The 23979-nt window shown below is 37.9% G+C and overlaps 2 protein-coding genes across 3 annotated transcripts; one reads left to right on the top strand and one right to left on the bottom strand.

The window, feature by feature from the left end:
- Nucleotides 1-1468: 1468 nt before the first annotated feature.
- LOC117372824 (B-cell receptor-associated protein 29-like) lies at nt 1469-4330 on the top strand. The gene is made up of 8 exons (XM_033968691.2): nt 1469-1512; nt 2274-2386; nt 2666-2766; nt 2870-3014; nt 3123-3258; nt 3723-3819; nt 4087-4187; nt 4257-4330. Exons 2-8 carry the CDS (start codon nt 2295-2297, stop codon nt 4290-4292), a joined length of 708 nt encoding a protein of 235 aa, XP_033824582.1. The 5' UTR covers nt 1469-1512; nt 2274-2294; the 3' UTR covers nt 4293-4330.
- Nucleotides 4331-5597: 1267 nt separating this feature from the next.
- Nucleotides 5598-22826, bottom strand: LOC117372791 (solute carrier organic anion transporter family member 1C1-like). 2 transcript variants are annotated; one of them, XM_033968653.2, is made up of 15 exons: nt 22576-22826; nt 20767-20923; nt 16657-16798; nt 16175-16307; nt 13339-13430; nt 13111-13257; nt 12542-12640; nt 12210-12458; nt 11157-11321; nt 10174-10369; nt 9371-9536; nt 8655-8839; nt 7266-7330; nt 6075-6192; nt 5598-6003 (listed from the first exon to the last, which is right to left on the bottom strand). In XM_033968653.2, the coding sequence occupies exons 2-15, from the start codon at nt 20860-20862 to the stop codon at nt 5778-5780; spliced, it is 2079 nt and encodes a 692-aa protein (XP_033824544.1). In that variant the 5' UTR covers nt 20863-20923; nt 22576-22826; the 3' UTR covers nt 5598-5777. The 2 variants fall into 2 exon arrangements, with proteins under 2 accessions (XP_033824544.1, XP_055078640.1); XM_055222665.1 differs by having other exon boundaries at nt 5604-6003; nt 22566-22826.
- Between the last annotated feature and the right edge of the window lie 1153 nt (nt 22827-23979).

Here is a 23979-nt window from a genome sequence, read left to right as displayed (position 1 = left end):
TGGGCTTAATGTGGCGAGGGGCAGAATCCACTAAAGCAATAGGGTTTGAATTCAACAGATGCAACTTAGAGACTCAAAGAGGAGTGGACCAGTGACAAGGTCCATACAATCCTTTAGTGCAAGACCAATGCTAGTCAGGCGTTTAAGAATACACCACTTTTATGTCAAATCCACAAATAAAGAGTTATTCCTTTGAATCTCTTCTGGGTGTAATTACAGATGAAGGCAACAGGCCTATTTATATCCAGCTCAATGGGCAACCCCCTGATCCAAACTATTTGTTGCCAGCATTGCATTACCCAAAATAAATGTGGATTTGTGCATCTCAGTAATAAAGCTAAAGTCCTTTGCAAACAAAGCCACATGCACATTACTCAAGACTGCAGGAGGCGGCTCCCCCTTCTGAATAGTCATAGTTATAGTTAAAAAATAGATTCCTTTTTCACTTTTCAATGTGCACTATGTAACTTTGGAGGGTCTGCCACCTTGCTTGTATGATCAAATATGTTACAGCTTAGCCTGGAATAATAAAGCCTAGAGAAATAAAACACCTGTAATTAAATAAAGACAAGATAGATAAGTTCAATGACACACTGGAAGATTTCATGCAAAGCAATAACATATCCATGGCTAGCGAAAAGCAGATCGGCCAACAGGAAAAAATGTGTTTTACATTGTAGCAATTCAAAGCAGTAACATCTCCATGAAGGCAAGCATGTGGGGAACCCTCCACCAGAAAGGTCATAGTGCACCTTTAACATTGTCATATTTTAAAAAGCACAGTGTTTCACATTAGAACAGGCCTGTTGCGGGGTAGGAACTCTGCATCGTCTAAAAGGTGTCACATTTAGTCAACATTTGAAGAAAAGTTGCATGCTAAACAAAAGAAATGCAAGTTTAATTGTATAGCACAATTCATGCACAAAGCTTTACAGAATAAGAAATACATTTCCATAAATAATCGCAAATAATCATCATAAAATTAACATTAAAGGAGAAAAGTGCAGAATAAAAACTTTTCAGTCTTACGCACAGCTAAACAGAACAGTTTTGAGCCTGGATTTAAACATCATGTCTAGTAAAGGCCTGTCTCACATGGTGGTTCGGTCATAAGATGTCGCCCTCTGGTGGCCAATCTACAAATGACCTCCACTTGCAAAACAATTAGGCTATTTTTGGTATATCAACTATATTAAAATATCACAACTTTTCAAAATATGGCCTAATCCTGAATTAGCCTTAAATTGTTCGATTGTTTAAATTTGGCACAGAGACATGTTCAAATCAAGATCACTCGTGAGAAAAATGACACGTGGTTTAGTTCTTTGCACTAAGGCAGACTTATGGTTTCATTTCTCTGTGCTCATAGTAAATGTGTTCATTTTATCCACATGGTTTTACCCGGGGACTTACCAGTGGAGTCAGATGGCGTTTTATTTCTGGCTGTGCGCGCGCGTCGCAGCTGTTGAACGTGCTCTTGTGTCTTCCCAGCACTCTCTTCTGAACTAGCAGGTAAGCTCATAACTACATAAACAACTACATATGTGCAGCCCTCGTGAATCCTGCTCACTTACTCATGTGTCTGTAGTCTACATTTTAATTTTACAGTCTATAGTTGAATGTAGCATGGGTGTTTTGTATTTTCTGTTGCTTATTTTAAATCTTTGTCCTTTGTAAGAACCCATTTCTGCGACGGAGTCACTTAAAAAAAAATTTGGAGCATTTTGTTCAGATAAACTTTCAACTGGGGTTTATGCACGATGAAATACTGTGTCTTTCAGCCCACCATCACCACATTATCATCAGTATAAGTACTTTGAAGGGACACTGCAAGCATTTGAGTTTGTTTAGTCGGAGGAACCAGACAGATTTAGAAGAAATTGCTATATCTGAACAAAATGCTCCAAATTCTTCATAACGCACTGGTCACTCATTCACGCACAGCAGCCTATATTCTCATAAACATACGACTTTGTTTCTCGTAATATTACGATTTTTTTCTCGTAATTTTACGACTTTTTTTTCTCGTAGCGCCCGCTTTTTTTTATTTTTTTTTATTTTTTTAAATTTAGGTGACCCTTATACTCCGTCGTACATTTCCAAGATTCTCTTAATACACATTATTTACTTTGTATTAAGGTCTGCAGTACAGTAATAGTATTGTAGCAGGCCAAGCAGCTGTTGTTGTATTTGAGTCTAGATTTTTGGAGTTACCCTAGTCTACATCATCCACTATTGTTGTTGAAAAGTTGTATTTCTTTTCTATTCTACAGGTTCTTCTAAAGTGTAACAATATGACCCTGCAGTGGACCGCAGTGGCATTTTTTCTCTATGCAGAGATCGTAGCGAATGTGATATTATGTATACCATTCATATCAGCTAAAAGGTAAAACCAAATAAGACACTCTTAATATTTTTGTTTCGGTTAGATTGTGCAATTTTGTTATTTTGTAGTCTGTTAAATATTTGTGAGTTTTTTTCTAGCTTTTTTCTACTACTACTACTTTTAATTTCACACTAATAACATTTAAAATAAAATAAAAAGTCATAATATTTTGGTACAGTTCGTCTTTATGTCCAGCAGATGGCGCCCTCATCTTATCCTTTAGCAGATGCTGTGCTCAGTTTAGTGGACACTGTGAATGTCCTTTTAACCTACTTGCAGGTGGAGGCGGTTTTTCAGCTGGGGTATCTGGAACTGGCTCAGCCCTTATTGGAACAAATGCTTCTTTACTATGGCCATGGTCCTTCTTGTTCTGTTTCTAGGTAAGCAGACAGCACACAGTCCATGTGCTGTCATTCAGAAGTGGTGTAACATTTTTTTCAGCAACATTCAAGTACATCACTTGTCTGGTGTGGTCAATTTCAGATGCAGCCCGTGAGGTGCAGAAATATTCCAGACCGGAACCCCTGATGGACGCCAGGGTCCCCAATGCGTATGACCATGTGCATATGAAGCTGTTCCGAGCCCAAAGAAACCTCTACATCTCTGGCTTCTCTATCTTCCTCTGGCTGTTTGTGTTATTGATTTACCTATAATTATAATTTAGAGTGCTGACACATGCCGGTTTGTATTTATATAATCTTATACTTGTTTCCCATTTCTGAAATGCATATCCCAGAATAATGTCTCGAGTTGTGACCTTGTTAAACCAAGTTGCTGTGAGTGCAGAGAACGGTGCTGCTCTCCAAGCACAAATGGACAATATGACAAATGTAGTGAAACAGCATGAAGAGGACAATGAGAGGCTTAGACAGGTGAGCAGTGCAAATATCCAACAATCCAAGTATATGTTTCATTTAGCGGTGGGCCATCTGTAGGTTTCTGTACCCTGTCATTCCTATCAGATTAGTTTGTTTTTTCAACAGACTAGTGAAAATGGCAAAAATGGAGAAATGGGAATACCAATTAGGCAAAACATTATCCCTGTATGTTTACATAGTAAGGCCACAATTTCCTTTGTATCCCGGATAAATATATTTTGTTATCATCTTCATAAAAGTGAGAAGTTAATTGTGAACTACTGTAACATAATGTACATCTGTGGGCCTTGCTATGGATTGTGTTATCTAATATTTATTATCACATCAGCAAGTCAAATATTGGTATCAGTATCATCTCAAAAAGTCCATATTGGACCACCCTAGTTTCATTACAGAATCTTATGTGGAATACACTGTTATTCATCATATAATATGACTTTGATTCATATGGTCCCCAGACGATGCTTGATGAGGAAAAGACAGTGGTAGTCAGAAATCAGCTGCTTATGTTGAAAATTCAGAAGCTTGAAAGTCAGCTAAAGACTTCTGAGTCAGGTGAGCAATAGCAACTATTTTTGAACGTTATTGTTGTGAATCTGTAATGTACTGGATCTCTTGTACTTTGGTATTGCAATGGGATACCCTGAACATGTTGCATTTCTTGAAACAGACTAGGGTCTGCAGTCTCTCAAGCATATTATATATATATATATATATATATATATATATATATATATATATATATATATATATATATATATATATATATATATATATATCATATACTGTACATGAAAGCCCTGTTTCCTATATTGCATGCAGCTGTGCACAGGTCTCAGGCAGAGGTCGATGCCATGAGGAGGCAGGCCAAAGGTCTGGCTCAAGAGTACGACAGACTTCTGTGTGAGCATCATCAGCTACAGGTAAAAATAAACAAGCTCTGTGAACGAGTCTCGCAGAAAGGTTATGATATATTTGTATTTCCTCCACAGAATCAACCAGGTGTTTCAGACAAAAAGGATCAGTAGTTTAGGGCATTTTTAATTTTAATTTTTTTTTTGCATTATTTTAGCCAAATGTTCAAAATTGTTTAGTAGAAGTGTTTCATATTTCACTGATGCATCAGTGAAATATAAAATAGGCATCAGCTATATGGTGTATCACTATAGCATTGTACCATGAATAAATTATTTACCATATATATTTTGCTTGTTGTTATTCAGATCATTCCAAATACAAGAGCTTTCATGGACCTAGAGAAACCTTCACCCTAATGTATGATCGTACATTGTTATTTCAAGTGTATATAACAGTTTTTCGTGTTTTTCTAATTGTTACTTAGTTTGGTGTAATAGTACATGTGGTGCATATTTATCAAAGTTTTACGATAGTCAATTGGCAGTTTGTGGGGGGAAAAAGTTAAAAACAAAATAGCAAAAGAAAAATTTCATTCTGTCAAGTGGAAAAAAGTTTTAGAGTTAAGACGTTTTGCCGCTCATCCAGGAGGCTTCTTCAGTTCTGAGGACTTTTACTATTTACTATGGATCATACCTGGACAACTGAGGGATTACACAGACATTGAAAATAAAAGTACAAAAATACAGGAAATATCAGTGAGTTCTAAACTGGGATACCTCTACCTATGTCAACACGGAAAATCTATCCAAATTCCATCCATCCATCCTGTGGGACATGTCCGAAACACCTCCCTAGGGAGGCATCCTGAACAGATGCCCGAGCCACCTCAGCTGGCTCCTCTCAACGACAATTTACACACAAGGCAGTTTAAACCGTCATTTAACAAAAAAAAAAAAAAAAAAAAAAGATTTATTTGTTCTTATCCAAACGATTATGTAATTTGGCCCCTTTTGGGCCTTTGGTTGCTAGGTAACTGTTATGGATATGACCTCTACGTATGTCATATCTGCTGCCTGTGTCCAACCAAGAAGTAAAAAAAAAAAAAAAAAAATATTTATATATATATATATATATATATATATATATATATATATATATAAAGCTAGGCATATATATATATATATAAAGCTAGTTAAATTTTGAATATAATGATGTTTACTATGTAACTATTGTGTGTACTATGTTACTATTTAAGGAGGCCTAGAAAAAGACAAGCTTGAGGATTGATTGGCAATTACTTGGAGAAGAAAATAACTTAATATTATACTATAAAATAATAAAAAAATAAAAGAAAATTAAGAAAATTATTAAACTAAACCAGGGATGTACTCTTAAGATAGAAGTCAGAGAGTCAAACCATTTAGTAAGAATTTAATCAGTTAAAATGTAAAAACAACCATCTATGTACAACACACGTCACAATATGAATCTACAAACACATTACATTCTTGCCATGATGTATTTTGAAAAATTCTTGGTTTTGAAAATTTGAAACTTCTGTACAAATATATAGCCTGTGCTTGAGCAAAAGTGCATTATTCCTGTATAAATCTGAGATGCTATGCGTAGCTGAGAGGTTTTTGTGCAACATTTGGTCACAATCGCGTTTCTCTGTCAGAGTTACAGTTCAAGGCCAAGATAAACTGCTCACACTGTCTGGAGTTGTTCTCGTCTTTCTTTAGAGTCTCCTGTTCTGCATTCCCTTTGGGTAGAGTGCTCTTCTCCTCCATTTTAATATGTTTTTTAAGAACGGCAAAACCCAAAATGCACAAGAAGAAAGACGCTGTCCGTAAGCCCAACGTCAGACCGAGGTACACTATTCTGGAATTTGAAAAGAAGTGTTATCCATATGCCAACAATAGCATGGATAATGTATCTGAAATGTGTTATACCTGTACGCAGAAGTGTTGTAAATTCGACATGCTCCTCTACCTCCACACGTCTTGTATCCCCATTTGAGACAAGTTGAGTCGATGATGGCTCCAAAATAAATAGGAGCAGGTATTCCGGCTGTTTCAGGATTAAAAGCACATGCTGGTCAGATAATCTATACATGCAGCATATATACTGAGGACAATTACTCTCCTCAAACTGCCCTGACATAATCTATGACTGAGACATAAGGGTGACTGGGAAGAGCAGTGAAAACGTTTAGGCAGCTGAGTTTTAATTTCCTTCAGGATCAATAAAGTATAATTTATTTTTATGAAAAGGACAATTTGGAGAATATTTTTAATTTACAATTTGGTGAACCTAAAATATGCTAGTTTTCATATGCCTTGGCTCTTTCAAATTAACTACAGCAAAATGAGTCCTCATTCTTGATTTTTTTATTTAATATTTTAACTTAAACATTCCAAAAACTAGGGTTGTAATGGACAATTCTTGAATGATTGAAGACATGCTCCATCAATTGATTAATCGGCTAAAAGGGTGCGTTGCAAAAACACTCAAAACTATTAAGTAAAAAAATAAATAAAAATACAATTAAATTTAAAAAAATAAAAAAATCTCTGTGTATCTGATGTAAACGGCACTCAAGACTACACCTGCTGGGATTTCATGCAAAAAATAACTATTTATACTGAAAAGTACTTGATAAAATACATATTTATGTGTAAAAGCTAAAGGCAGCTAACTGACAGCTAACTTTTTCCATTCTGCGGTTGTCCCATATATATCCTTATAATCAAAATAAAAACATAAGTCAACTAATAACAATTTTGTTTGACTAAGACATCATCAACCAATGAAACCAAATCGGACCTACAGCCCCCCCAAGACCACAAAAACATAGAATAAGACCAGAAAAATCACCCAAATAGTTACATTTACTGCGCTATCTCACTGTCAATTTTCCTGTCATTATCAAATCCAATAATTGTACTTTGGGGGACAGCCTCCTTCAACACTGTATCAACCCATAGAAAGCTCCCTCAATAACTAACTCTCTGCTTATCTTCAAAATACTATTCCTCTACATAATACCCATTATTTTCTTATAAGGCATTAACTAAACATGTATAGATAATGACCTAGCACCATAATATAAATCTACTGAGAGCATAAGTCCAGCGCTTTACCAAGAGTTCGAGTGGCCAGTGTGTGGATTCCAAGTGCAAGGGATTTCAGCTCAGGTTTGATGCATCTACAAGAGCAAACAGGAGAAAGTATGTGTTAGATATGTTAGATAGATTATGTCTGAGCACATATAACCGCCATAAAAGGAAAACGCAACAAGAACAGTCTTGGTCTAATCTTACATAAATCTGGTACACCACATAGGAACATTATTATAAATCTTAATGCATTTTTTCTGTATTGCTCTTTGTATGTTAGGAGTTAAATGTCCTAAAAGCAACAATATACAGACAGTAATGTAATGGTCTGAAAAGTCTAGGCAGCATGTATGTAAAAGAGAAAACGCAAACCTTTAATTTGGACAATGTAAGTTTTATGTTAAGGGATCTGTGCATGGGTTTGCTTCTCTAAATACTCTATCTGTGACTTGCCCAGTGATAATGGGTTTTGGCATCCTTGTGAGGACAAAAACAGACATTTTGATAATTTTCAAATTTAATAAAAGTAAAGTGGATAATTTTGTGTTGTTTCCTTGCAGTCTGGGACAGGTCAATGTTTGGCGCTCACATGAATTTTGGTGCATTGTTCTCTGTGTAATATGAAATACATTTGTATCATTAAGCACATCAATTGTGCACTGTTCATTACTATATTCTACTTTTTTGGGCTCATTCTTTTCAGCTACTTCTGCTCTTAATATTGATATATAATATTAAAGTAGTTTTTCATATTTTAACCCATCAAATGTCATTTTTGTTTTGAATTGAGCCTGATTATAGTGGAAAATTACATAGATTATGTCTTTCCAGAATGTGAAATGCAAAGCAGATTATTTTGAGCTCTTATTGCAGCCTGGGGTAGGTCAGTAATTGGCAGCAGTAATAGTTTTTGTGCATTGTTATTTTTTGTGTAGTATCAAATATGTCTGTGACATTAAGCACATAAAATGCAGGATTAAAACTCATTCAAACTGCAGCTTTTGATTTCCCTCCCATGGAAACATAATACATGCATTTTTATATACAAACATTTTTAACTGAGCTTCTGACTCAAAACTGATCATATTCACAGATGTTTCCTATTGAAATGCATTATGGTCATACAGGAACATCTCAGCAAGTAGTATTTGCTATTTTTTTTGTTTTTTTTGTTTTTTTTCTTGCCCCAAATTATTCTTAATCATGAACATATATCAATGAAGATGATTTTATGCAATTTCCCCACCCATTTTATCCACTTAACTGTACAAACATGATTTTTTTTTTAAGTGATGCCATTTATCTACATTTTACATGACGTACTTTTCAAATTGCGTTTCAAATTACTCCAGCATCCATTTTTAGCTCTTGTGAGTTGTTTTGATTTGTTTATTTTTGTGGTTGTTGTCTAACCTGATGAGCAGCATAAATCCAGGTGTTCCCCCGAGAGATATGATGAAGGAGCTGAGCACAGACAGGGCCAGGAAGTACGGAAAGATGTGCTCACAACTGTCTCCCCGTGGACACTGACCAAGAGAAGCTGTGAGATTCACTGGGAGGGCATCTGGTACAGCCACACATCTGCAGTTCTCAAACACCTATAGAAGGAAATCAAGAGAAAAAGGCTATAATATGTAAGGGGGGTTGAGCACAGCAGGAGAGAAGAGGCCTGCAGGCATGTTGCCATTGTTGTTCAACTTAAATGTCATTTGACACAATATAGGTATTCTGTTAATATGGGCTATAGAAGAGCTCTATTAGTTATCTGTTATCAGTTACCTAATAAAGCATTATGGATATGGCTATTTACAAATTTCAGTGTTTCAAGTATCAAGTATAATTTTCATCAATGTCTAGTTTAGATAAAAATTCATTTTAAACCCAACAACAAAACTCAAAGGTGCCAGACTACAGGTCAGTTCTGTGGAGAAGCAACCCAGATCAAATTAAGGAGTCATGTTTTTCAAGGCATTTTTGAACAATTCCTGGCAAAATAATAACAATAAAAATAGAAATAGAAAAAAAGAGGACAACCCTTCACCAGAAAAGTTAGACAGTGCAACTTTAAGAGAATTCTCAACAATATTTTATATAATTTATACTTTTGAGTAAAATAAATCATAACGTACTGTGTTTTTGCCAGAGCCTGAAGTGGTGGTGCATCCGGCCAAACATGGAGAGACATAAGTGATGCCATTTCTGCCACAGACTGGGTCCCACTCTCTCCTCGAACACGAGCAGCCCAAGTTACACTCAGAGAAGAGCGAGCGTTCCTGGTAGGACAAGCTTTCTACACTGCACAAAGCAACATACAAATACATGTATTATGACTGCATATGAAAAATACATCAAAAAGAATTTCCAACAAGTGCATAAGAAATGAGTCTCAGCTCGCAATACAAGGGGAATTATAAGAAAAAATCTGACTGTAGGATTAGATTATTAACTTAAAATTCAAGCTTTGCTAGTTTGAGCAATGTGCATGTACATATGTGCAACATATTATGACTGATTGTGTATTCTAGCACCTTTCTCCCAGATGTGTATCTATCACTGGATCAGCATGGTTCCTTCTGTTAAACACTTTTTGGAGTTTTGGAGAGACTTGCATAATAACAATGATGACTTGGTTGTATTAGTTTCTCAAAGTTATGTAGTTGTATAATTCACCATGGGACTGGTCAAGATGGGATTTAATAAGACATAATATGGTGTTCTTTACATACTCTTCTACTATCAACTGTGTAAAAATCCCCTGGTCTGCATAGTGCCCATGTTTTCTGCTTATAATAATATGAAGGTTCACTTGCTGTCCAATGCATCCCACCTAGTACTAGGTATAATACTAAATCTAACAATTCAGGGATCTTAATAACATGATTAATTCTCTGTGTTGTATTGTACAATGATGCAATACTATTATTAGTATTACCCAGTATAGGAAACAGTGACGCCTGCCACCTTGGCATTCTCACAGCCCATGGCGAAGAAGAACAGTGACAGGAAGTAGCCCAGCAGAGACGTCCCAAAGGCAAACTTTGCTGCTCCCATAATCCCCATCTTACAGTTCTTCATAAGGAGTCCTCCGGAGAACATCCCCAGGGCCACAGCTGGGATGTTGATGATGCCTACACGAAATGACACGGGATCAGCAATCAATGTATAGAAGGACTTAAAGGCCTTACATATCTTATAACATACACTCTACTGCCTGTCCAGTCTTGTTGAAATGTGAAAGATCTGAACATCAATCCGGCCAAAGCCCTCACTTCCTCTTGTCTTCTGACTTTGTCTGGTCCCTGTTCAGTATCAAATACATTCTATAGCTTTGGCAATATGTAGGTGTGTACCCATTTTGTATGTTCTCTTGTTTCAAATTAAAGGTGCAGTATGTAACTTCTCTGGTGAAGGCATTAAACTTATTTCTACATAGAAACAGGCAGGCGATACCACCAGTCTAAGTTAAAAGTCAGATTTGTGCAGAGGCAAACCTCCACACTGTAAGAATGGGTGTTTTCAATGGATTTTTGAGCACTAAAATTGTAATTGCATTGAAAATGAATAAAACATATAAGGAACATTCCAGGCAAAGCAATACAGTCTTTATGGAGGCAAGCAGATGGCAGACCCTCTACCAGTAAAATTACATAGTGCACCTTTTAGTAAAGTAAAATAAAAATTAAAAAAAAAAATCTTGAAAGAATGTTATGTTCACCTTCACTGAAACCTTGACTTTGGTCCACACTTATTCTGTAGTATTCTGTAATGACCAAAAAGTCTCATACCAATCGTGGGGCATCTATTTAAAATGTGTGAGCTTGAGCAGAAAACATTCATCAAACATAAGGCCTGAAACACCCTGTGTTCTGCATCTTTAAATAGGGAGGCTGCAGCTAACTCACAGAGCCAACTCACCCATGAGGAAATTGGCCTTTGATGCTGACAGACCATAGTGCTGCTCAATGTATTTGGGCTTGTACGTGACCATTCCAATCAGAGAGTTGAACTGGATAATGGTCACACATAGGTAAACGATGTAGACGGGGTTTCCAAGCAGACTTTTAAAGGTGGGAATGAAATCTGTGGAAACACATGGAACATATTCTTTAGTTTCAATTAAGTACACTTGTACAAATGGGAAAAGTTCATCTATTCATTAGTTTCATTCCTAGGTGGACTGGAAACATTATTAGATCCAACAAATAAATTATTACTTTTAATTCTCTCTCTGTTTTCAGCAAAACTTTTTTTTTTTGCAACGGTGTCAAATTAGTCATGTTTAGAACTTTTTTTTTTTTTGCCTAAAAAATGTAATATTGCCCTGCATATACTGACTCAAATTACACAATGGAAAATGTGTTTCACTACACAAATGTGTGTTATCAAGGTACAACTTGCACTAGTTGGCAATATTTCATGTTTTTCTATTTTATTATCCAAGTAAAACTAGTTTTGCCCCAGATATACTGTATAAGCAGCTCTTAGGATCAACATGAGACAGCTTTTGGCTGTCTGCATAGTTATAAAGCATTTTATCATCCATGAACCAGGCAGCAATCTGGTGTGCTAGTTGTTAGTATTACCATGACTGAAAAACTCCGCTCTAGCTGTGAAAAGCGCTTATCAACTCATTGGAACGAATAATCAGAAAGCTATAAATACATTACAAAAGTGAGAAATAACCTTGTGCCACTGTAAACCATTTAAAATGAACTAATTCTGTTTTTTATGTTTTGAAGACAGTAAAAATACAGTAAAATGCCTTTAAATCAACAATTTTGCCCTTTGAGACGGACTACTGTGGACTACAGTTTGGCCTATACAAAAATAAAATTGAATGGAACAGAATATTTCCAAAACAATGAAATACAATAAATAATAAAATTGTGACTGAACCCAAATGCTGTATGATCAGGACTAAACTGGGTCCAACCAAACCAAGACAAGTGTGAATGCACCCTGAATTACCTTTTGCCATTTGGTGTAGGTCGGCTGGCTCTTCCTGCCTGAACTTGTGTTGCATCCGTGGGGAGTCCTTGATGAAGCGTGCCTGCTCCGGACTGCTGCTGGAGTCGTGTTTCTCCAGAGGGACGGGCAGAGACTTGGGTAAAAACCAGAAAGGTACCGCCGACATGAGGGTCACTACACCAGTAATGATGTACCCAAGCCACCACGCCCCAACCCAGCGGGCATCACCAGGGGTAATAGTCACAGTTTCTAGGAATAGGTAAAAGGATAAATCACATTCATATCTTAGCAAGAGCAAATACTATGATACTAGTTTTATTGTGTTTTCTTACCCATGTCCACATTGCCAACATCCACATAGATTTTGGCACATAATGAACCAAGAAGGTATCCAAAAACAGGACCAACCACAGATATGGTTTGGACACAACCTGTGCATAAAGGCAACCTGTTGTTACCAAAACTTGGACACATTTTAACCAATATAAATATCATGAAAAAATTGTATAAAATTTCTTTGACTTTACATGAAAAATGGTTTAAAAATAGGCTAGGTTTAAGTCCCCAAGTTACCATGTTTACTATAAAACTAAAATAGAAATAGCCATAAAAGTTATAATGGTATAACAAAACATTCTTTCATTTTATGAAGCTGTACTTTCTAAAGGGCACTATGTAATGGGCCTAACATCTGTTTGTCACCAAGAAGATATTAATGTTTTGCCTAGAAGGTTCCACTGTATTAAACTTTTCTATCCCTCCCCCAGCACATCCTCCTGTCTATCTCCATAGAGACAAGCAGGTAGCGGACCCCCAGCAAAAATGTACAAATATTTAGTACAAATACTTAGTACAAATATTGAAAACAGGCTTCTCATATTAAAGCAGAGGGTGTGTATACCAATATAGAAAGCAGCATTCTCTGACCGAGCGTAGTCATCTATGTAAGATATTCCTAAGGGCTGAACCGGGGTTTCTCCAATACCACGAAGGACATTTCCCAGAAACACATAAATCCACATGGAGACACTGGATTCCCGCTCGCAACCTGCAAAATAAAAGCGTTGAGCTCAAAATGTATAATCAAATAATGCTGTATTCCCAGAAGGAGTAATTGTTGCCTGCTCACCTGTCATGGACGACTCAGGTGGGCCAGGGGAACATGGAGTAAGTACACTGGAGGAATTCAGGGAAGGTCTGACTGCTGTGTGGATCTTGTAGCTGTGCACACAATAGAAAGAGTGTAGGTATTCTAGAGAGTTAGACATGTCAAGGTGAAATACACACAGCCATGCACATGCATAAGCTTAGGAAAAAACCTTAAAATTAAAGCTATAAATTTATAACTTATTATTATGAACTTTTGTAGTTTATGGATGTAAGACAAAAATGTATTACAAGTGTTTCATCATATAATGTTTAATATAAAGATAAGGCATTTTATGTGTATTTTATGACCAAAACTGAAACATATCCAGGACATATGAATCTGAAAAATGGATAGAGCCTGGGTGAAATTGCTTGCATTACTTTGTTGATATATTAGATACAAAAAAGATTACAGAGGGGATTTTGGATTTCTTGTTTAGTATTTGAATAAACTAGATTTTACAGATATGAACAAATCCTTCTGTACAGTCTGTGAAAATCTATTTCAATAAAAGATTGAAAGGTCTGGTGTATGCAGACACTTCTTTAAGGGGTGGTCTTTATGTTCCTATGTAAGGAAAATAAATTTTAATGTCCAATATAAATCTATGGATGCAAGCTGATTAAAACATCTTTAGATGCAGCAGATTGGACAGTTTTGTTGACGTGGCCAAAAAGCGATTAAATTGCCTCTAGTGTCCATAAACTATATAAAGAAGTGAATGTCACCTCACCCATAGCGTTCAGCTTCAGCGAAATGAAGCTCATCGGGACTAGCAGTTAAAGAGGGGAATCTGGAGCTGAGTTCCATATTTGAAATTCCGACTGCGAGTATCATAGCAACCAAAGAGCCAATCCGGCGCGAGGCTGTTGAAGGTAAAGTCTCTTTCCACCCGCACCACTGGTTTAGCAGGGAGCGGGCATTTAGCAACGCTGTCAACGAAACCTGTTGCTAATGCTAGCAGAAGCAACTTTGGAGAAAGAAAGTGCCTGATTTGTCTGTTATTAATGTTTATATCTTGATTACAATAGTAAAATAAATACCAGGATCATGTAGGGTGGATTAATATGAACATTTAACATTTAAATGACAAGGCTGACAGCAGCAGTTACAGAGAGAGGAGCCACGGCTTTTCAGTGTAAAATTAACTGAAGTCAGAGTCGATGGAGCCGCAAGTACACCCATGCCCACTTCCTATTAGGAATGCGGCGGCCAGCAGGTTAGCTACAGTGGGGCAAAAAAGTATTTAATCAGCCACCAACTGTGCAAGATCTCCCACTTAAAAAGATGAGAGAGGCCTGTAATTTTCATCATAGGTACACTTCAACTAAGGGAGACAAAATTTTAAAAAAAATCCCATTGCCTGATTTTTAAAGAATTTATTTGCAAATGATGGTATCTGGTCAATAACAAAAGTTCTTCTCAATACTTTGTTATATACCCTTTGTTGCCAATGACAGAGTTCAATGTTTTCTGTAAGTCTCCATAAGGTTTTCACACTTTGTTGCTGGTAGTTTGGCCCATTTCTCCATGCAGACCTCCTCTAGAGCAGTGATGTTTTGGAGCTGTCGCTGGGCAACATGGACTTTCAACTCCCTTCAAAGATTTTCTGTGGGGTTGAGATCTGGAGGCTGGCTTGGCCACTCCAGGACCTTGAAATGCTTCTTACGAAGCCATTCCTTCGTTGCCCGGGCAGTGTGTTTGGGATCATTGTCATGCTGAATGACCCAACCACATTTCGTCCTGGTCCCTTTGCAGAAAAACAGCCCCAAAGCATGATGTTTCCATCCCCATGCTTCACAGAAGGTATGGTGTTCTTTGGATGCAACTCAGCATTCTGAGCACAAGTTGAGTTTTTTACCAAAAAGTTCTATTCTGGTTTCATCGGACCATACTGCCATTCTCTCAATCCTCTTCTGGATCACCAAAATACTCTTTGGCAAACTTGAGACGGGTCTGGACATGTACTGGCTAAAGCAGAGGGACACATCTGGCACTGCAGGATTTGAGTCCCTGGAGGTGTAGTGTGTTATTGATGGTAGCCTTTGTTTCTTTGGTACCAGCTCTCTGCAGGTCGTTCACTAGGTCGCCCTTTGTGGTTCTGGGATTTTTGCTCATCGTTCTTGTGATCATTTTGGCCCGACGGGGTGAGATCCTGTGTGGAGCCCCGGATCGAGGGAGATTATCAGTGATTTTGTATGTCTTCCATTTTCTAATAATTGCTCCCACAGTTGATTTCTTCACACCAAGCTATTGCAGACTCAGTCTTCCCAGCCTGGTGCAGGTTTACAAATTTGTTTCTTACATCCTTTGACAGCTCTTTGGTCTTGGCCATAGTGGAGTTTGGAGTCTGACTGTTTGAGGTTGTGGGCAGGTGTCTTTTATACTGATAACGAGTTCAAACAGGAGCCATTAATACACGTAACGAGTGGAGGACCGAGGAGCCTCTTAAAGAAGTTACAGGTCTGTGAGAGCCAGAAATCCTGCTTGTTTGTAGGTGACCAAATACTTATTTTACTGAGAAATTTAACAATTAATTCATTAAAAATCCTACAATGTGATTTCCTGGATTCTTTTCTGTCTCTAATAGGTGAAGTGTACCTATGATGAAAATGACAGGCCTCTCTAATCTGTTTAAGTGGGTGAACTTGCACAATTGGTGGCTGACTGAATACTTTTTTTCCCCCACTTTATGTCCATTTATATATACAGTCTATGGTTCTGTCTCACCTTAAGTCTTAAGGCTTTTTATAAAAATATACAAAAAGGCTGTGTAAAAATACTATATATAATAACACATCAGCTTTGCACCCACCTGCCAATTAAGAAGTGAGGCATAGCGATCAGGAAGGTCCCAAATGACATGAGAACACATCCGAGCGCAATGATCTTTGGCCGGTGCATTTTAGCCCCAAAATAGCTCACAAAGGCGATCACCAACAGATTTCCTGCAAATGGGGAAATTAATCTTTTTAATGATCAGAAATGTAGATGAAAACATATCATATTTAAAATGTATCTTCACAATGCCAACATTTCCAGTCAGTTGCTTTTATTTTCTGTCACTACGGTAGACCTTGAATGCCTCTTCTTACTTTTGTATGGGCATTATATTTGCTGTGTTATTGGAATGCAGATGTTGCTTGGAGCACGTTTTCTGTCTTATTGTTTTCTATAGAAATAATAGGGTTATAATATTTTTCACTAACGTATTGCACCGCTTCTCTCCGCTCATTATAGGATACATTCTTTGCATTCAATTACCCAGAGACATTGGAGCCGGTAATAAAGACTTGCCTATTTCGAAACTTCCATCAATGATGCCGATCAGATAACTTGGGATGTCAAAGCGCCGCTCCAGCTGTGTGATGGTGCTCTTCATGTAGCTGCCTGACAAAGCCTTGGCAAAATAGGCAAAAGACAGCGCAGCCAGAAACATCTGCAAGCACAGGTAAGGACAGGGAGATACTGTACTTTAATGAATGGGATTAAAGGTGCTGTCCTTGATTTTTACTGCCTTAGAAATGTGAAAGACTAGTTCATTTTAAACAGACCAGTGGTTCTTCACCTTATGCATTCTGAACATCCTAATTAATCACCACAAGGACAATAATTAGGATGCTAGGTCAGAGCTCAAGGCTATCAACTAGCATGCTAACTGCACATTTCCTGATTATCGAACAATAAAAACATTCTAATTGGATGCAGACAGTACACAGTTGTCTTCAAGAGCTGCTTATATAATTTGTACTGGGGCAAGACAGATATAATTTTTGCTCAAAACAGGTACAGGCCCTCTAAGGACAAGGCTGTGACACCAGACATAAAAATATGTAGCAAACATGTATTGTTATCAAGAGATACTTGATACATACTTCATTTACTATGTATTTGATTTTACTGATTTTATATAAGTCACTCATTCCACAACTAATGGGTTTAGCAAATGCAAAGGGGGATAAAACTCAATTCGCGTTCTAATTTTAAAACTAAAATATGTAAATGTGAATAGTTCTCTTTGACTAGAGTGCATATGGATGAGTTCTCTGTTTGAAACCTGTGTATAGTACAGTAGCACACAATAGTGGTCTTATATTGCATGTGTCTTCTTTTCTGCAGTCACCTATGGACATGATGGCTGCCAACAATGACAGGATTAGAGCCAACCTCTCAGTCAGACCCATGTACACACAAACCTGACGGAGCAACGACAGGAGCAGTAATTGGATACACAGATGTGAAAAGAGGAAGCTCACCACCCACCAATCTGTAATGTGTTACTATTATGACTGACAGTTCACACATCTGTGTCTACGCTAGGATAATAACACTAACTACAGCTAATCAAATCAATCAGCCACATTCTCATTAGAGGGAAATAATTTTTTTACCCACTGTAAGTAAATACATGTCCATATAGTGAATATTGCGAGATAGGGACCACATAGTTTTGTGACTATTAAATGCTCAAAGGTCTATATAGTCTATCTATAGTCTATATAGCTGAAGATGAAGAGATCATTTCTATATCTTTTGAGAAAAAAAATAAGTACTTTACTTTCTCAACTTTTTCTGCCTGTATTATCAGTGAGGCCTCTGGAGAAGAAACTATATTCTAGTTTTTCATATAACTGATTCAACACTGTATGTCCCAACAGAGTAGCTCAAGATACATTCTTCTCCGGTTACTGTGTGAGAGCTTTGCACAGAGGAGACTGTTAGCTAATGTACAGGTACACAATGTGTCAGCTGATAAGAATGAACTGCTAGCAGCAGCCTGTGGAGATCAACTTGTATCCGCTCAGCTCAAACCTGTATCTGCACTGGCATATAAATGAGAATAGGGTTCAAGCCACAAATGCAGCTATGGCAACCATCTGGGTGGTCTGAGATGGGTTAATACAGGAGTTTGCATAAGCCTGGGCTTTACATGAATGTTCGGAGTGTTTGGCTATTCATAAAAGAATATGCCCCACTACAATGGGGCTGCAGAGCAGAGGCCAAGTGTTCACCTTTTTGAAAAATGTGAAGTTGTAACATTTGTGCTATTTTCTTGAAGAATTTCTCATGGAATGGTCAGCTTCTCTGCCAATGACTGTTTCAATATTTAACTGTTTCCATTGGTTAAAGAAACAATTCTGTGAAGGCCAGCAAGGTGAGTGCTTTTGTGATTTTAGGCTATACAAAAATGGACTGGATTGAAAATATGCGAGACCAAAATTCTATAGCCTATTCAAGTCCTCAACAAATGTGGTTTTGAATTCATACTGTACAGTAGTTTTCAGATGTGTTCTCTGCTGAGTGTCCCATTGATGTGAATGTGGCCTCCAACTACTTTATCTACAAAATGCATTAAATATTTGAAATTACTTTAATGGAAACAATATTAAAGAGTATACATGTTTTATTTATATTATGCTTTTTTTAAGTCAACCTACATCCCTGTCCGTCTGTTCTACGCAGCACATGCCCTGGTTTACTGTACAGAACGGTGCTAATCCCAGCTAAACCAACATGCTTAGAACACCTATGACCAACACATGTGCACATGAACACAACTGGGTCTTATTTAGAAAAACAAACCAATATTGTAAGTGTTTCAGAAAGACGCTGGATTACCAAGCACCAGAAATGAAGTACACTAAACAATAGCATAAATGGCTTTCTCTATAAAGTTGCCCAAGTATTTTGCTAATCAGCTTTAGGAATAATTGTCCATTACTTCTTAATCTAATTCAGACTGTGACCTTTTACAAAACCTCAGACTTTGTCAAAGACCAATTTATAAGACTGTACACTCACTGACCAGATGATTATGTAGGATACAGATATTTGAAATATAATATTATCTTTTTGTTTAGCCAGTTGGGCATAAAAAACAAAAGTTGAAACAAGTCAGACAGAGAGTTTCCGCCCATGATTTTTGGGGACGTTACATTAACATACATCAAATGAGTGTTCAAATCAGAGAGTCATTTTAGGTTTAAACCAACTGGATTTAAGCATTGAAACTGGCAATCCAAATGACAGACTCATGTGAGGCTAGTTCTCCTTTCTGACTGGGTAATTGTCTTGACAACAAAAACACCAAATAACCAATAAACATCAAGTCCAATGTTGAATGAATCAACATTACCACTGTTATCAGTAAAAGCTATGTTTGATTTAAACATGTTTATCTCCTATCTAGGGACACAGATAGGTCATGTTTACTAATCTTTAAATGAAAATTATATATTTAACCACAGTCATTACTTGTCTAACTAACCTAAACCTTAATCTATTTGAACTTTAAACCATGTTGACGATTTAATAATAAAGAATTTACATCATGGGGACCTTATTTCTACTCCCATGAGGAACGCAGGTCCCCACAATGTGATAAATACTAGTCCACCCACACACAAAAAATCTAAATTGCACTTTGGATAATGACTACCTGCACCTATGGCCCGTAGTTGCTACTGAGGTGACTCAAACTTCCCCCACTAACTTGTGCCTTCACTTTAGATCTACGTATGTGTATATTCTTTGGCTTCTGAACTGTCTGAGGAGGGCAGTCTGTTTACAGTACAGCACTGTCTGTCCATGAAAGTGCATTCAGTGATATATTGACCATCACATGTGCAGCCTCACTGCTCTGCTGCTCACTTTCATGTGATTTGCTTCGCTTCGGGCCAGTCAGGTGACTTTGAACTGACAGATATGTGGATCCTGTGGCTGTCTCTGTGTGAATACTGTGTGTTCACTGTATATCTGAACTGTATCATACATTATTTAGGCTTTTGTTCTGGCTCAGAGCCTTCAAATAATGTAGGGAACACAAGTAACTAGTGGACTTTAAAGATGCTCTATGGAACTTTTCTGGTGGATGGTACATCATCTGCTTGTTTCCATGGAGATGCTAATGCTTTGTCTCTTATGTTCAACAGAGTGGCATCAAACATATTTATCAACAAGTACAGTGGTTTCCAAACTGTATCGATCACATCACCCGCTTGTCTCCATGGAGATAAATACATTTAATGCTATACAATAGAACATTCCAGGCAAAGAAGTAATATCTCCATGGAGACCAGCAGTTTACAAACCTTTCACCGGAAATGTTATGAGCACCTTTAATATTTGGTTTACTCAAATGTTACAAACATGCAGGCCTTTAGGTTATTCACAAGTAAATGTAGACACCCAAAGTTGTGAAGTAAGGTTGTCCTCGTAGGGAAATTTGTTCTGCAACTTGCTCTTACAATGATGGGGTAACTGGGGTGGCCAAAACAATCTATTTATAGATATGTGAGAATCTGTAAACTCCACAAATAAAAGCCCCACCCAACTTACGAGCCATGTAGTTTAAAATGTAGTACTTGCATAATAAACATGTCACGTGTCTGTTGTTTGGTGTAGTACCTTGAGGTTGGGATGGCAGGAGCTCTTCTCAGCTGAAGAGTGCAGGGGGTTGTCCAGCATCCAGTTGTTAGCTGTGGCTTTGTCTATTGGCTTCATGATTGATTTTTTTTTTTATTGATTTTTTTTTTTTAGATTAAACAGTAAGTTGTATTCTTCCCTGTTGAAGATATTAAAACAGAAAGATACGATTGATTCTAGTACATATCATGGTGTCAAATACACATATATACCACATTTACCCCTCCCCAGACTGAACAGCTCTTGGTTGTCAATGGTACATGGGTCTCCTGCTGCCTTAGTTTTTTATTGCTTTTACTGCAATGTTTTGTCCCAAAATAGTTTTTTTAGATTTTAAAGTAAAAGATCTCCCTTTTGTGTAAAGCACTTCTTATGTGAATCACATGTAACTCTCAAGTGCATTAAAACTATTCTTCTTTTTTAATTGAAAATGTATTCTTATAAACAATCTTTTCTGAAGTATGTATATCTGGTGTTTCTTTATGAAATGTGCATATTAAGGAGCTACTGTAGGGAACACTAACAAGCCAATCCATTTCAGTGAGCAACTAACAGATGTTAAGTGACCGTGCAGTATGTAAATCTAAACAACAGTGAACAGAAGTGACAGCCAGAGCTAATACAGGCAGTATGAGTGACAAAGCCACAATAATTAGTTATATTGTTGAATAGAGGCACACTACTGTCTTGGTGAATATTGAATATTTTGAAAATATAAGTTTATGACATTAGAATGACATTGTGTCTGATTGCGGCCTTCCGAAACTTGACATGGCATGTGCTTTATGTGTGTAAGTTTCCTGGTGTCTACAGTACATGGTGTGACATAGACAGAGTGGTGCTGAAATCAGGGCAGAGCCCACACAAAATCAGACTCCAAAAGCTGAGACGAGACAGCTCCCCAGACACTCCTCAGGCTTTGAACTGCAGCATAGGATGAGAACATGACAACAGTCCAACTCCTCCAACTGTAACAGCAGTCAACAACAGCAGGCTGTAAGCAGTCTGTCAATGTAAACAAGACGACCCAGCGCAGATACTATTTAAATTTGTAAAACTATCAACTACATTTTGAATGCAATCAAGTTTAATGCAATAAATGTAAAATTTATGAGGAGGGATTTTGGCAGAGTGGTTGGCGTTCTGCCCTCCCAGCTTCATCAGAATCTTCCTCACCTATGCCCACAGACTTGTGACTTATAGTTATCCCTTGTTCTGTTCAGGGTGTGCCCTGCCTAAGGCCCATAGTAACTAAAAGTCCCCGTTATGAGCCTGATGCATAAGGACACATCATTTCATTTTATGGTTCCCCCTTCTTTCTTTCAAAAACCAAGTGTCCTTACAAAATGAGCCATGGATATTATTGTCTGACATCCTCATTGCTATAGATGGCTAAGGTTTGCAGCATAGTGAATATAATATAGACATTCTCTATCTGGCTACAACTAGACCCGCCCACTATAAATGAATAACATCTCAACAACACTTCTCTCAAGTTCTCTCTTGAATGGTTGGTGTGAAGAACATTGTGTTATCCAGGAGAAGAGAACCGCTGACAGTGCGACGACTAGACTCCAGTCAAAACAAACCCAAATGTAGAGCACGCACTAAGCACAGAACGTGCTCTGCGACTTTCGATGCCACGTGCTCTCATTCCGGTCCACTCATCATCATTGTGCCTTGTGTAAACTCATTTGTCTGCATCAAAACTCTACAGTTCCTAATTATCCATGCCTCGTTAGTTGCACCGTGCGTCAAATGAGAAACGTGGCTGCATTTACTGTAGCCTACCTTGTCCAGTATCCAGTATGTCTTTGTTCCGTGCTGTTTCTAACTTCTTTCGGGAGACACAAAGACTTCTTCTCGCGTCTGGATCGGTTGCTGCGTGCAGTGCATCCTCGCGCTCTGTGCGTGCCGTTGTGTGCAGGAGTACAGGAGTTATGTAGTGGGGGTGCTGCAGGGTGGGTACGGGAGCAGGCAGCTGCGGCGTGCGCTCCCAGCGTGCGCTCTGACGTGAGGCTGTCCACACTGTACTGACTCGCAGCAGGACTCTCATGCGTTTGAAACAAGACGATCGTGGAAAACAATACGCTCTGTTTTAGAGTACCGCTCATTTAACGTATCCAGTTGCACAAAAAAATTTCAAAAGTCCCGGAACAACGTGTTCTACAATGAGGAGCACAGCTAAAACCATAATAAAGAACGCACGCAGAGCGCCATCTAAGCCAAACCACGTAAAACGATACTTTACGCATCATAAACGGCTTGAAGGGATACTCTACTACAACTAGACTACACCTGATATGCAAATTATAGTTTAGCTCATTCATTAAAATATTTATTGTGATGAACCTACATGGAAAATAACGTTGCCTTAACAACTTATCAAACAAAGTGTCAGGCAGGAAAACAGGTGTGTTTAGAGCCCACAGAGGCTACAGCCTGACTCCTGAGCAAAGATGAGTCACAAAGTGGACCAGTAGGTTGAGAAAGTAAATTGAGTGGAGACTAGGCCTATGATATTATGTTTTAACCATAATACCACCATGATAATAAATTGTTTTTCATAGTGACATTTTTCATTTGTGTAGCATACTATAATTTCTACTCAGTAGGCTACGTGATTTTTACTTAGCCTATAGAAAAAGGGAGTGACTAAAAGTGTTCATGTAACTGCAGAGATGTTTGGTATAGGCCTACACATAATGTACAGTAACAAATATGCCTTGGGCAAATCTAATGAAATGTCATTAGATAAGGTCTGTCGTGTGTCGTTCAGGTGGCCACGGTGCATTTCTCATGTGTTTTTGTTGCCATGGGGACAGCAGGGAAGTCTATATATACAGCTCCTCTCTCCACATGTTAGCACAGACCCTGAAGGATCAGTCACACGTGAACAGCTCAGGTTACATTCAGTTTTAGAGGGCTCAAATTTGTTTGATGCCTCCGTGATTTAAGCCCATGTTAACTACATAGATCAGGCTACAGCCATCTGCACTTTCACTTCCAATGCACTGACAACTTTACAATTTGAAATGTTCTTCTGAAAGAGAGACAGGACAATTTGACATGCACAAATCCCTGCAGGTCAAGACTAAACCACTAGAGGCCCAGTTTTGGAAGTACTGTCTTCCATCCATCTTCTTCCACTTATACGGGGCCAGGTCAGGGGGCATCAGTTTTAGCAGGGACTCC

This window comes from Periophthalmus magnuspinnatus, chromosome 6 (assembly GCF_009829125.3).
Source record: "Periophthalmus magnuspinnatus isolate fPerMag1 chromosome 6, fPerMag1.2.pri, whole genome shotgun sequence".
Classification (NCBI taxonomy): domain Eukaryota; kingdom Metazoa; phylum Chordata; class Actinopteri; order Gobiiformes; family Gobiidae; genus Periophthalmus; species Periophthalmus magnuspinnatus.
Note: the sequence above shows the minus strand (reverse complement) of the source record. Positions and strands in the feature narration are given on the sequence as shown.

Coding starts and splice junctions, on each gene's coding strand:
- LOC117372824 (XM_033968691.2), top strand. CDS start 2,295: ATGACCCTGCAGTGGACCGCAGTGGCATTTTTTCTCTATGCAGAGATC. Junction 3,259..3,722: donor ACAATGAGAGGCTTAGACAG/GTGAGCAGTGCA, acceptor TATGGTCCCCAG/ACGATGCTTGATGAGGAAAA. Junction 4,188..4,256: donor GTGAGCATCATCAGCTACAG/GTAAAAATAAAC, acceptor TTTCCTCCACAG/AATCAACCAGGTGTTTCAGA.
- LOC117372791 (XM_033968653.2), bottom strand. CDS start 20,862: ATGAAGCCAATAGACAAAGCCACAGCTAACAACTGGATGCTGGACAAC. Junction 13,258..13,338: donor ACCTGAGTCGTCCATGACAG/GTGAGCAGGCAA, acceptor TTTATTTTGCAG/GTTGCGAGCGGGAATCCAGT. Junction 6,193..7,265: donor ACTGGCCACTCGAACTCTTG/GTAAAGCGCTGG, acceptor ATCCTGAAACAG/CCGGAATACCTGCTCCTATT.